The sequence below is a fragment of the Corvus kubaryi genome, unplaced genomic scaffold, assembly GCF_017639235.1.
Source record: "Corvus kubaryi isolate FWS band 111438036 unplaced genomic scaffold, C.kubaryi_AGA036_p1.0 45310, whole genome shotgun sequence".
In the NCBI taxonomy this organism is placed as follows: Eukaryota; Metazoa; Chordata; class Aves; order Passeriformes; family Corvidae; genus Corvus; species Corvus kubaryi.
Genome location: NW_024581282.1, coordinates 1 through 10,520, shown reverse-complemented (window position 1 = coordinate 10,520; position 10,520 = coordinate 1). Strand labels below are relative to the sequence as shown.

Genomic DNA, 10,520 nt, shown 5'->3' with positions numbered 1-10,520 from the left:
CAATATCCCCATTTTTTTTGTTTCTTTTTGGAGGGGGGTTGGTTTTTCTTTTGTTAGTTTGTTTTTGTTGTTTATTTTTTGTTTTGGGGGATTGGTTTGTTTGCTTGTTTTGGTAGGTTTCGGTTTGTTGGGTTTGGGGTTTGGTGTTTTTTTGTTTGTTTGGTTTGGTTTGGTTTTGTTTTTGTTTTGGGGTGGGGTTTTTTTTGTTGTTTTTTTGTGGGGTTTTTTTGTATGTATGTATTTTTGTTTGTGTTTTTAACTACTGATTCATCCGGGTCCCCAAACGCCCATCCCACCAAAAAGCAGTGCTGAAAATCCTTTCAGCACCTCCCATGTCTGAGCATTCCTGCTCGCTCCATGTTGAGAGCCCGGAGCGGCTGCTGGACCCCCTCTCTCCAGGGAAGGCCCCGGGGAAGGGACAGGAACAAAGCTCTCACTCATGCAGTGTCCAAGTGAGTGACAAAAGGGGGGATGTCTGTCTGTCTGTGTAACTCCCAAATTCCTGTTCTTGTGTGCTCAGGTCTGGAATTATCCAAGCCCCCCACTCCCAGCACCTATGAATATAGACCGTTTCTCCATCCTGAATGGGGTGATACCCCCATAGAGGATTTGCCCGCAATGTTGATTATCCAGCTATAACTGTCTACTGTATAGAGCTGCTCTCACCTAAGGTCTGCTGCGCCTAGAATATTAAATACCCCAAGCGAGTTGAGGAATCTTGTTAAAGAAAGAAAAAAAGGGGGAGGAAAAAGGAAAGAAAGAATGAAAAAAATGGGTGGGAGAAACTGAGAGAGAGACAGAAGGAGAGAGGGGAGGGTATGGAGGACAGCAAATTAAAAGGAAAACACTGCCCATGTCTTCACAAACTGAAAAGTCTGCCTCATCCAAGCTTGTTTGGAGGGCACAGGAGGTGTCTGTGTGAGGGGGACAATGTTATTTTTAAAGATCCAGCTTTATTAATACATTAAGAAAGAGCTCCCTTGGTAGTATGTGTTCTTACAGCTCTGTCTCAGATCCTATAAAACATTAATGCACTGAAAGCTGTTACAGAGATCTGCACCACCAGCTAGAAGCCTTTACCTTCAAAGGAGCTCTGTTATAAAAACGATTTTTAATTTTCTGGGGGAAAAAAAGACAAGCTGAAATGAAGAGGGGGTTTTGGCACAGAGCTCAGGCCCTGGAAGTGGGTGGGCTGTGGTGTGGGATGTCACAGCCTGTGTTTTTTGCAAGGCCATGGCACATAAGCATACATGAAATGCACTAGCTCACCACCCAATGAGCTAGCATGCAGTAGGATTTCTATATTAATGGAGTGGGAATACCCTCCACACACAGCAACTGGAGTTGGGAAAAAAAGCAAGAGGTCTGTTCTGGCTGACAGAAAGCACAAGGCATGCACACTGGAGCACATATTGGGGTCTGCAAGCCCTTGGTATGTAAGAGAAGATAAAACCAAAAAACCCTCAACCCCACCCCAAGCCCCCAGAAGCCAAAAGCCTTCATGCCTGGGGACAAACAGAACCCATGGCTAGAGAATGCCTCCTGCTGCACGGGTAGAGATGGTGGCATATGGTGACTTCAATCCATGCCCACGGTATCTGAGAGCAAAAATCAAGGTGTGAACTCAGCAGAAAAAACAGGTGATGGGAAAAGGGGTTTCAAAAAGGGGTAGGCCAGCCTGATAGGCCCATCAGCCTTGATGGAAGGTCTGTGGTGCAGCCCCAGTGAGGTGAGGTCACCTAAGGCATCACACTGCGACTCCTGCTCCCTCTTTTTAGGCCTTGACAGCTCAGCCCTAAGCTTACACAGTCAAGTCCGTTCTGGAGCATCCCATAGTTTACGTAACTTATATTTTCCCCTCACAAGTATCTTTTAAGTTCTCCTTTTTAGCACCAGTAAAGGAGTTAAAAATGTAGGGAGATGTTTGTTGTTATTGTTTATGGTTTTTAATTTTTTTTTTTGGTGAGTTGTTGGCATATTTCAAGCAACAAGACTCATGGGTTGTGGGGTGATAAGTTGGGGGTTTTTTGCTAAATTCTTTTATTTTTTTTTAAATTCTCACTTCAATTTTAATTCTTGAAGAACAGCTTTGACAACATATATCGCACTCATTATAAGAAGCAAAGGGTTATATCAAAAATTATTAGTATAGAATCACAGGAAACCTGGTTTGGAACCAGAAAAAAATACAAAACAGATATAGATACATAGACACAGGACAATTCTTTTATAATTATTTGGAAAATGTTATTTTCCCCTAATTCTCCTTTTTTTCCTTTATGCGCATATGATGTTTTAACTTTTACCAAAAATGAAAATAAAGACTAATATATTACAAAATGAGTAACAATGTTCATGGTAAGTGTTTGCGCATGGAAATTTTGTTGTTGTTTGCTTGGTTTTGGGTTGTTTTTTTTTCATTCTACACAAGGTTCAGTTCAGTTTCAATGCTTTTTTGTTTTGTTGGTTTACTGTACATCATATATCAACAACAGTCCACAATAAATCCTGGAAGATCCAGTATCCCCTTCAGGTGTGATTAATATCCCCTCAATACTCTTTTTTTTTTTTTTGTCTCTTTTATTAATATTATTTATTTCTTTTTTCCTCCTCTCCGAAAGAAAAAAAAAACCAAAATAGGCCAAAAAAAAAAAAAAAAAGGCGAAACACCACAACCTCCACGGACGACAGGTCCGTCCTTCTCCCCTCCACGGCCACATCTCTGCTCCCACTCGCCCTTTCTTTTGTTCAGTGTCCACCTCCCGGGCCCCCCCCCGCACCCCGACTGCCCCTCTGTGCGAGCGTTCCCTTCTCCGCCGCTCCGCCGCCTCTCTGCCGGGGGTGCGGGATGGGCTCTAGGAGCACTGGATGGACATGTAAGGCCAGTTGAAGCTGCTCCCCGACAGTAGCATATCCCTGATGAGGGTTTCGATGGGGGTTTTACCTACCAAGCGGACGAAGAAGAGCTGCTCGATGACGGAAGAGGAGACGGTGCGCAGGGAGGGCAGCCGCAGCAGCAGCTTCCCGAAGCGGCTGGGCTGGTTGGGGTACTGGCTCCGCACGTACTCCTCTAGCGCGCACTGCGACTTCTCCTGGAGGCTCTCGATGTGCGCAGCATCCGACAGGCCGCAGGCGTCTGCCCACCGCACCGCGCCCGCGGAGGCAGCCGCAGAACGGCGGCAGGCGGGGGGAGAGTGGAGGGAGGAGGTGGAGGAGGAGGAGGAGGAGGAGGAGGAGGAGGAGGAAGCGGGGGGGGAGATGGTTAGTGGCTGGGAACCACATGGGGAAGCGCCGCGAGGATGGGGGGCAGCCCAAAAGCGCACCCCCCATCCCATCCCACCCCATCCCGCGCACCACTGCCAAATAAATAACGCGCCCTTGCTGTGCGTCGTCACCACCGTGGGTATTTTCACCCAGGATGCGACGGGGTGCCACCACCCCGCTCGTCCCAATCACATACACAAACACACCACCCCCCACACTTCCTTTCCACATCCCCCCCACCGACACTCCGCGCTGTCGAGCGTGGTTTCTGCTCCAGGGAGCCCATCACCGAGATGCTGGAAACCTGGACCAGCCCCCTTAAATAACGCCAAGAGGAGGAAAAATAAGGTATTGGGGAAAATAATAACAATAATTAATAACGACAATAATATGATGATAAGCAGAGCCGCGCACAAGCAGAGTGAGACACAAGGAGTTTGTTGACATGGCTGCACATCACACAGAGGCAGCGACTGGGACCTGCAGCGGCTGGCAGGGAGCCGGCTGGGGGATCCCGTGGGGCAAGGGAGTCTCCTCTGCTCCTGCCTCGCTGCCAGCGACAGCAAATTTGCCACGTCTTTGTGGGTTGTATGATAAATCCGGTGGAGAACGGCTAGGTTAGTCCTAGCTCGCGCTCAGCAGGCGTCTGTAGCTTTCAGACACAAAGCTGGGGAGACCTGCAGCGGCTAAGCCTTGCCTAAACGAAGCCAGAAAGACTCTTTCCTTATAGGTCCTTCCTGCACCCAAACTGTCACATACGCCTTGCACCTTGCAGAACTACCTGACCTGGGAAAAGGTGTACTAGTCTGAGAGCAGAAACCCTTCACATCCAGGTATTTATATCTATACATGTTATTCTGTGTATATAGATACAAGCAGAGAGGTAGAGATGCATCTGTGCGTTTGCACACACAGAGACACATATAAGCACATATCCTATCTCTGAGAACACAAAACCCAAACCAGAGGATAATTGTGCACCAGCTGCTTGTGGAGGGACTCACTCAGGAAACTACAGTCATGGAAAAGTGGTGGGTATGCCCAGATGGTTGAAACCATCCACATTGTTTCAAAGATTAATAACAGATATTAGAAACACCAAACCAAAACAGCAACCAAAAAACCCAACCAAAAACCAACCAACAAAACAGAAATACCCCAGCCATCAAGACCAGAGCAAGGCGGTCAGGTAGAGGTGCAGTTTAACAGATCGAAGCCAGACTTTGCTAATATATAGATCCATATATGAATTAGTTAATGGGCCCCAAAAAGACATTGCAAAAATGTGAATGTAGAGTTGCGATGCTAGAAAGACACAACAAATTAACAAATTATTCAAAGCTGAAAATAAAATAAAATAAAATCTGTTGCACCGGCATTTCTGAAGCTTAAGTCTTCCCTTATTAAGAACTGACTTTACAAAGATTTCTGAACACCTCTATCTACAGTATTATGGCCTCGAGCAAAAATACAAATAAAACAAGCCATAATTTACTAACTTCTGAGAAGGAGAACCTTTGACCTGAGCTGCGGACTTGGCATTCCTCAGACACACAATTATCTGAGCCAGGCTGCTCTGCTAATCCATACTGTACCTTTAATGCAATGATATTTTGCAACATCTAAAGCACCAGGTTGCAACATATATATCTATCAAAAGCTGGGGCCTGTTCTTGTTTGCAATACATATCAAAACCACAGACCTGTTCATATGTTGATTGCCACAAATCACATTCCATATTTACATATATCTTGCTATTTTACATGCATTATCTGCCCATTATGCATTAGGATCCTATTCAACTTCCAAACAATGCAATATGAAAGGGTCTTACTGACACCATGGCAGGGCTTTTTTCTTTATGCCCCATATGTCATACCCTTAAGGTTAGTAAAATATTTATCAGGCATTTACGATAAGTGCACCTATAAGTGCAGGTCACTGGACAATGCGGATGGGGAACTTGCTCTCTAAAAGGGCATCAGCCTGGTGTGTATGTGTGTGTTTGAAAAATTGGCCATGGGTTTTGTCTTAGACCTCCAAAAACGCAGAATTTTCTTGTGCCGATAGTATGTATTGGGCTTCAATTATTTCAAATGGTCTGGCATATGCCTCTGCTTGGGTTTTCTTCCTCAGCCTTCGGTGGGAGTGGGAAGGCTTAATTCTCCTTTCAGAATGAGATTAAAAATAATAATAATTAAGGGATCCACAGCTAGATTAGATTATGCAGCCCGAAGAGGTGTAATGCATGGGAGAAATACTGCAATCTATGTTTACTGAAGGTGAATTATTATTCCATCTCAGGAAGTGGGCTAATGTGAAAATCCTCTGTGTGCCTTGCTTTTTTATATGACACTGTGTCAATAAGGGAAAGCTCTATATTTCTTCTTGCAGTGTATGAAAAAGAAATTATGTAAATAAATAACCATTACTGTTCAACACACTCCAGCCTTCCCCTCTGTAGTGGCGGCAGTGTATTTCATGTTACATGTTCAGAAGAGTTTAGTGTTCACAAAATATAGATGTAATCAGCTGGCATCTAACTAGAAATCAAAAGTTCTTATTGCACTGAAAATAGATTTATTTGATTTATGTTATCTGTCTCTGTCTCTTCCCGGAAACAATTATTTATGATGATGAAAAGGTAGATGTAGGAATTAATAATGCTAAAGTTTGGCAGGGGCAAAGGAGATGAAGGCGAGGAGGAGGGTACGGGAGAGAAGGGGAAAAGAGGCAAGAAAGGAGCTGGGTTTGGGTTACTAACCAGCTTTTGGATGGTGTCCAGAATTTTACAGATTGAATACATGCTCTCTGGAGCCCGAATGTAAAAACCACAACAGGAGAAATCCATGTCAGTTTTAAATACTTAGTCCTCAGTGAAGGAGTTTGGACAATATGTCTAAAAATGTCTTTTCTATCATTTAAAGTTTGTTTAAAAGTTGGATGACTTTGAGAAGGCTTCCCATGAATTCCCCTCTGAATATGCAATAAAAACAAGTTTAGTGAAAAGTGGAAATGTGCAGATGGGGGTAAGGGATAGTAGATTACTCCTGACAGCAGTATTTCCATTTTCTGAGATGTCCCGTGTGATTCTGCTCTGAAATAATATTATTTTTCCCCTCCTTCACTCTCCTCTCCACTGTGGGAAGGGGCTTCTCCCCTCACAAATGTTATTACATTTGTTTTTATTATATGTAAGTGAAGGGCTCCTCTAAAGCCACTTACCCTTTTTCTAGCCAAGATCAATTGTTTTGGAAGTAAAGGTGAAGATTGAAGGGAACAGGGAGAGAAGAGAAAGAAGAAGAAATAAAATATTCCCTCAACCATATTCCCGTCAGGAGGAGCCTCCTTCACAGGGCCTTTGGCGTATGGAAGGGCTGAGGCACAGGCTAGACATTTTCCAAGCTCTGCTTGGGAAGGATCTCTCCAAGTTGGGTCTGGGGAAAAAAAAAGCTTCTCCTCTACTGTCCCTGTGTATTGATGAGCTCCCTGAAATGAATGGGAAAGTCTGGGAGTCTGCAGGCAGGCTATGGAGTTAAATCACCCTGATAAATGCAGGCAGGTCTCTTTGTCACTCTTGAAAAACATGTTTCCATCAAGAAGACTTATTATGATAAAATACATTAAAATGTCGAGTTGGCTATTCAGTAAATCTTCCATTTGTTTTAAGATTTGCACATTATCCTTTGCAAAGAAATATTCCCTCCAATGCTGCGAGACTGCATTTGCACTGGAAGTAAAAGGGGGCAGTCACAGTACATGTCTCCGACCACCCTGCATACAAATTAGGTACTCCTGTCTAAATAAATTATCTGATGTTCAAATCGATATTAATACTACATTTGCTATATTACAATATAGTGCAAATTTAGGAGTCATTTTAATACAATGTAAATACTATCTTTCGTGCTTGAAAGGCAACAAATATTGATGGATTATAAACTCCTCAATGTTAAACAAGGCCTTTGAACGATTTGCCATCTTTGTTCAGGAATGCTTTTAATTTTGCCTTGGCCTGGTTTTAAGTCACATTTATTGGAACCATTTAGTTATTGCTAATCAGGAAAAGAGGGGAGAAACTCATACAAGAGAGGAGCTACGGGATGGGGAGAGGGGATATAAAAATGAAAAAGAAAAAAGAAAAACAAGAAGGAAAGGTGGCAGTTAGCCACATCATGATGATAATTAGAATAATAATTTAAAAATTACACTGCCCAGGCTCTTACCTTGCCCTGTTTGCATTTCATATATTTCCTTCACATAGTTCCCCTTGATGTTTATAAATTCTCCCTTGCAGGTTACAATAATAGTATACATATTATATTCTTATAGGCTATGACCAGAGCACTTCAGAGGAAATGCTAATGCAACTTTCCTGCTAGTTAATTCAAACCATCTATCACAGGGAAAAATTGTTAACATGCATGTTTCCACTGCCTACACTTAATTTGATTTTGGGTTTTAGTATTATTTTTTTGAAGGGGCTGTGTGTTAAAGAGCCAGTATCAGTGGCAATGAGGGAGAGGTTGATCCCTGGACCGGAGTGTACCCTCATCAGGCACTATGCTTTCTCGGCCTCCAGTCCCCTTCCTTTAAAAATAATTCTATTGAAATATTTTTCCTAATTTTCCCACTGGTGGTTTGGGGGGTTTTTGATTTTTTTTTTTTTCCAGACGTCTCACATCCCCAACCCGTCCCCTCACCTGAGGTGAAGAGGACGATGGCTTTCAGGCAGCTGTACTCAGCCGAATCGACGTGCAGCGCCTTCAGCTTCTCCACCTGTTCCTGGAAGATGCGGATGTGGTCCATGAAGGCTACAACGCGGTCGGCCGACATGGGGGAGGCGTGGAGGCCGGCGGCGGCCAGGAGTGGGGCCACATGGAGGGGCATGGAGCACTGGGCAGCATTGAGGACGAAGAGCTCGCTCCAGGTGAGCCGCAGCAAGGCCACCTGGTCGGTGATCTGCAGGTCGGGGAAGAAGGGAATATTGCGGGCCCACTCGACGGCGCTGAAGAGCAGACGGGCGGCCAGCTCACAGATGTTCTCGATGCCCATGATGTTGTTGGGCTGCATGCACTGGCTGCCGTAGCGGGAGGTGGGGTAGGGCTCGGCCCGCAGCAGGAGGGAGATGTATCCCGAGAGATAGCAGTGCCCGTTCAGAGGGTCGCCGTTGGTCAGGGCGTACTGGCCGGGGTTGGGTTGGGTGGGAGGCATTCTTCCTCGCTGAACCGCTGACAAAAAGAAGGAGAGAAGGAGAGGAAATGTGCATCCAGGAGTCTCGCAGGCATCGCCGCGGCGCCGCTGCCAGACAGCCGGAGACAATGCCGGGCTTCTTCCCCTCCCCGCCGCCGCCTCGCCCCCGGCACACGCACAGGCACGGACAGACAGAGGCATGCGGAGCCGGGCAGCTGCCGCCGACCTGCGTTGCGCCCCCCGCCCGGCCCCTGCATCGGCCCCGACCCCTGCTCAGGCAGCCTCAGCCCAGCGGCAGCCAAGCGCGTTCCACCCCCCCACCCCCGACCACAATGCAGACAGGCTTCACAAAATAAACAGATTAAAAAGAAAGGAAAAAAAAAAAAAAAAGCCAAGGCAAACAAGACAAATCCGCACACAACCCTCTCTTCCCCCCTCCTCTCTCGTAACAAAAGAAAGCCCCACACGTAAAAAAAAAAAAAAAAAAAAAAAAAAAAAAAATCAAAGAAATCCTCCGGGTGGTGAGAAAGTGGAGTTAAAAATCACAGCCAACTGTAAAAAATATAGCCAAGCTCTGTTGTGAATCCCAGCTAATTGCCCTGACAGCACTGAGATTTACAAGTAAACTGACATGTCGCTTTTAAAAATAAAATATTAAATAAAATAATCCATAAAAACAAATGCGTCCATATCTTCAAAAATACCTTGTCGTTACCCTTCAAGCTGGAACAGGTCGCAGCCCTCCAGCTCCCCACTGCTAACTTTATTACACAGAACCAGCTTTCCATAGAATCCCCCCTCCCCCGCCCAGCAAAGTTTTCCCTGCTAAAAGGAAGAGAAAGGTTAAATATTATCAACGGGAAGAGGGAAATAAAACAAAATTGTCCGAACTTACAATAGCCAAACATTCGTGGAAAAAAAAGGGGACGGTGTAATTAATATCTTTGGTGAGCTGTTGCCACTGCAAAAGCCTGCAGTCAGCGTTGCACAGTGAATGCACAAGCTTGCAACTGCAAAAACACTGGATTCATTAACCATCTCCACACAGAGCGTAAGCATGCCTCGAGTCCTGAAAGCTGACCAAAGTTGTTGGTTGTTTTTTTTTTGGTGGTTTTTTTTTTTTTTTTTTTTTTAGTGTGTGCGTGTGTTTTACTCCATCAGTGCCAGCGTTTGCAGCCGCTTGCCATGTAAACAAATGTAACTTCAGGGGAAGATACGGCTACTCAGGCTTGTACCCTGCACACACAGACACACACCCGCACAACCGCACACGCTTGCTGGCACAGACCCGCACACGCAACCACTCATGTTTCTGGCGTCCCACATTTTTCTCAACTTTCTCTTTTCTTCCCCAACGAGCCCTCCTCGCCACCCGGGCCAGACCTCTGTCCTGCTGCCCTCCAGCCTACCTCTCCCTCTTCAATCTACTTGTAAACCTGGCAGATATTTTTCATTTAGCTGCGAGCACATTTCTCACTTTTTGTTCATTTTTTTATCCTCCTTCCATTTAAATTTTTTTTTTTTGCTTGCCTCCACTCTCCCAGGTGCCTACCAACAGCCCCTGCAGCTACCAATGAAGCCGTCATGTTTGTGAGCTCTTTCAGATCTGGAGCAGCTTAATTCCTTTTCTTGCGGCATATAAAATAAAGTTTTAAAACCCCTGATCCCGCAAAATCAACTATTTCGCTGATGTGACATCTTTAGAACATCTTTAACGATGGTCACAGGGTAAATTTTAAACCGAGAAGACACGTTTCTAGGAGAAAGGAGGGCAGGGAATCTCCCTACACGAGAATGAGTATGAGCGCAAGGAAAACCACAGCAACTTTTGGAAAGGAGGAGAAAAAAAAATAGCAGAGCAGTTGGAAATGGTGGGGATCCCGCTGCCAGATGCAGGCTGCGGATGCTGCTAAAATGAGAAGAAGCGGTAAAGAGGTTATAAATCGAGATTTGTATGAAGACTTTAAGGAGAGGGTGGAGTTTGATAAAGAAATAAAATGAGCAGCATGCTAACAAAAAAAAAAAAAGAAGGAAAGAAGGAAAAAAGAAAGAAAGAAATGTC

At 44.9% G+C, this 10,520-nt stretch overlaps 1 protein-coding gene across 2 annotated transcripts; it reads right to left on the bottom strand.

Annotated features, from left to right (window-relative positions):
• Positions 1-2,001: 2,001 nt before the first annotated feature.
• LOC121672231 (COUP transcription factor 1) lies at positions 2,002-10,513 on the bottom strand. Of its 2 annotated transcripts, XM_042044813.1 has the most exons (3): positions 9,354-10,513; positions 7,969-8,496; positions 2,002-3,136 (listed from the first exon to the last, which is right to left on the bottom strand). In XM_042044813.1, the coding sequence occupies exons 1-3, from the start codon at positions 9,364-9,366 to the stop codon at positions 2,856-2,858; spliced, it is 822 nt and encodes a 273-aa protein (XP_041900747.1). In that variant the 5' UTR covers positions 9,367-10,513; the 3' UTR covers positions 2,002-2,855. The 2 variants fall into 2 exon arrangements, with proteins under 2 accessions (XP_041900747.1, XP_041900746.1); XM_042044812.1 differs by lacking the exon at positions 9,354-10,513 and having other exon boundaries at positions 7,969-8,670.
• Positions 10,514-10,520: the final 7 nt, after the last annotated feature.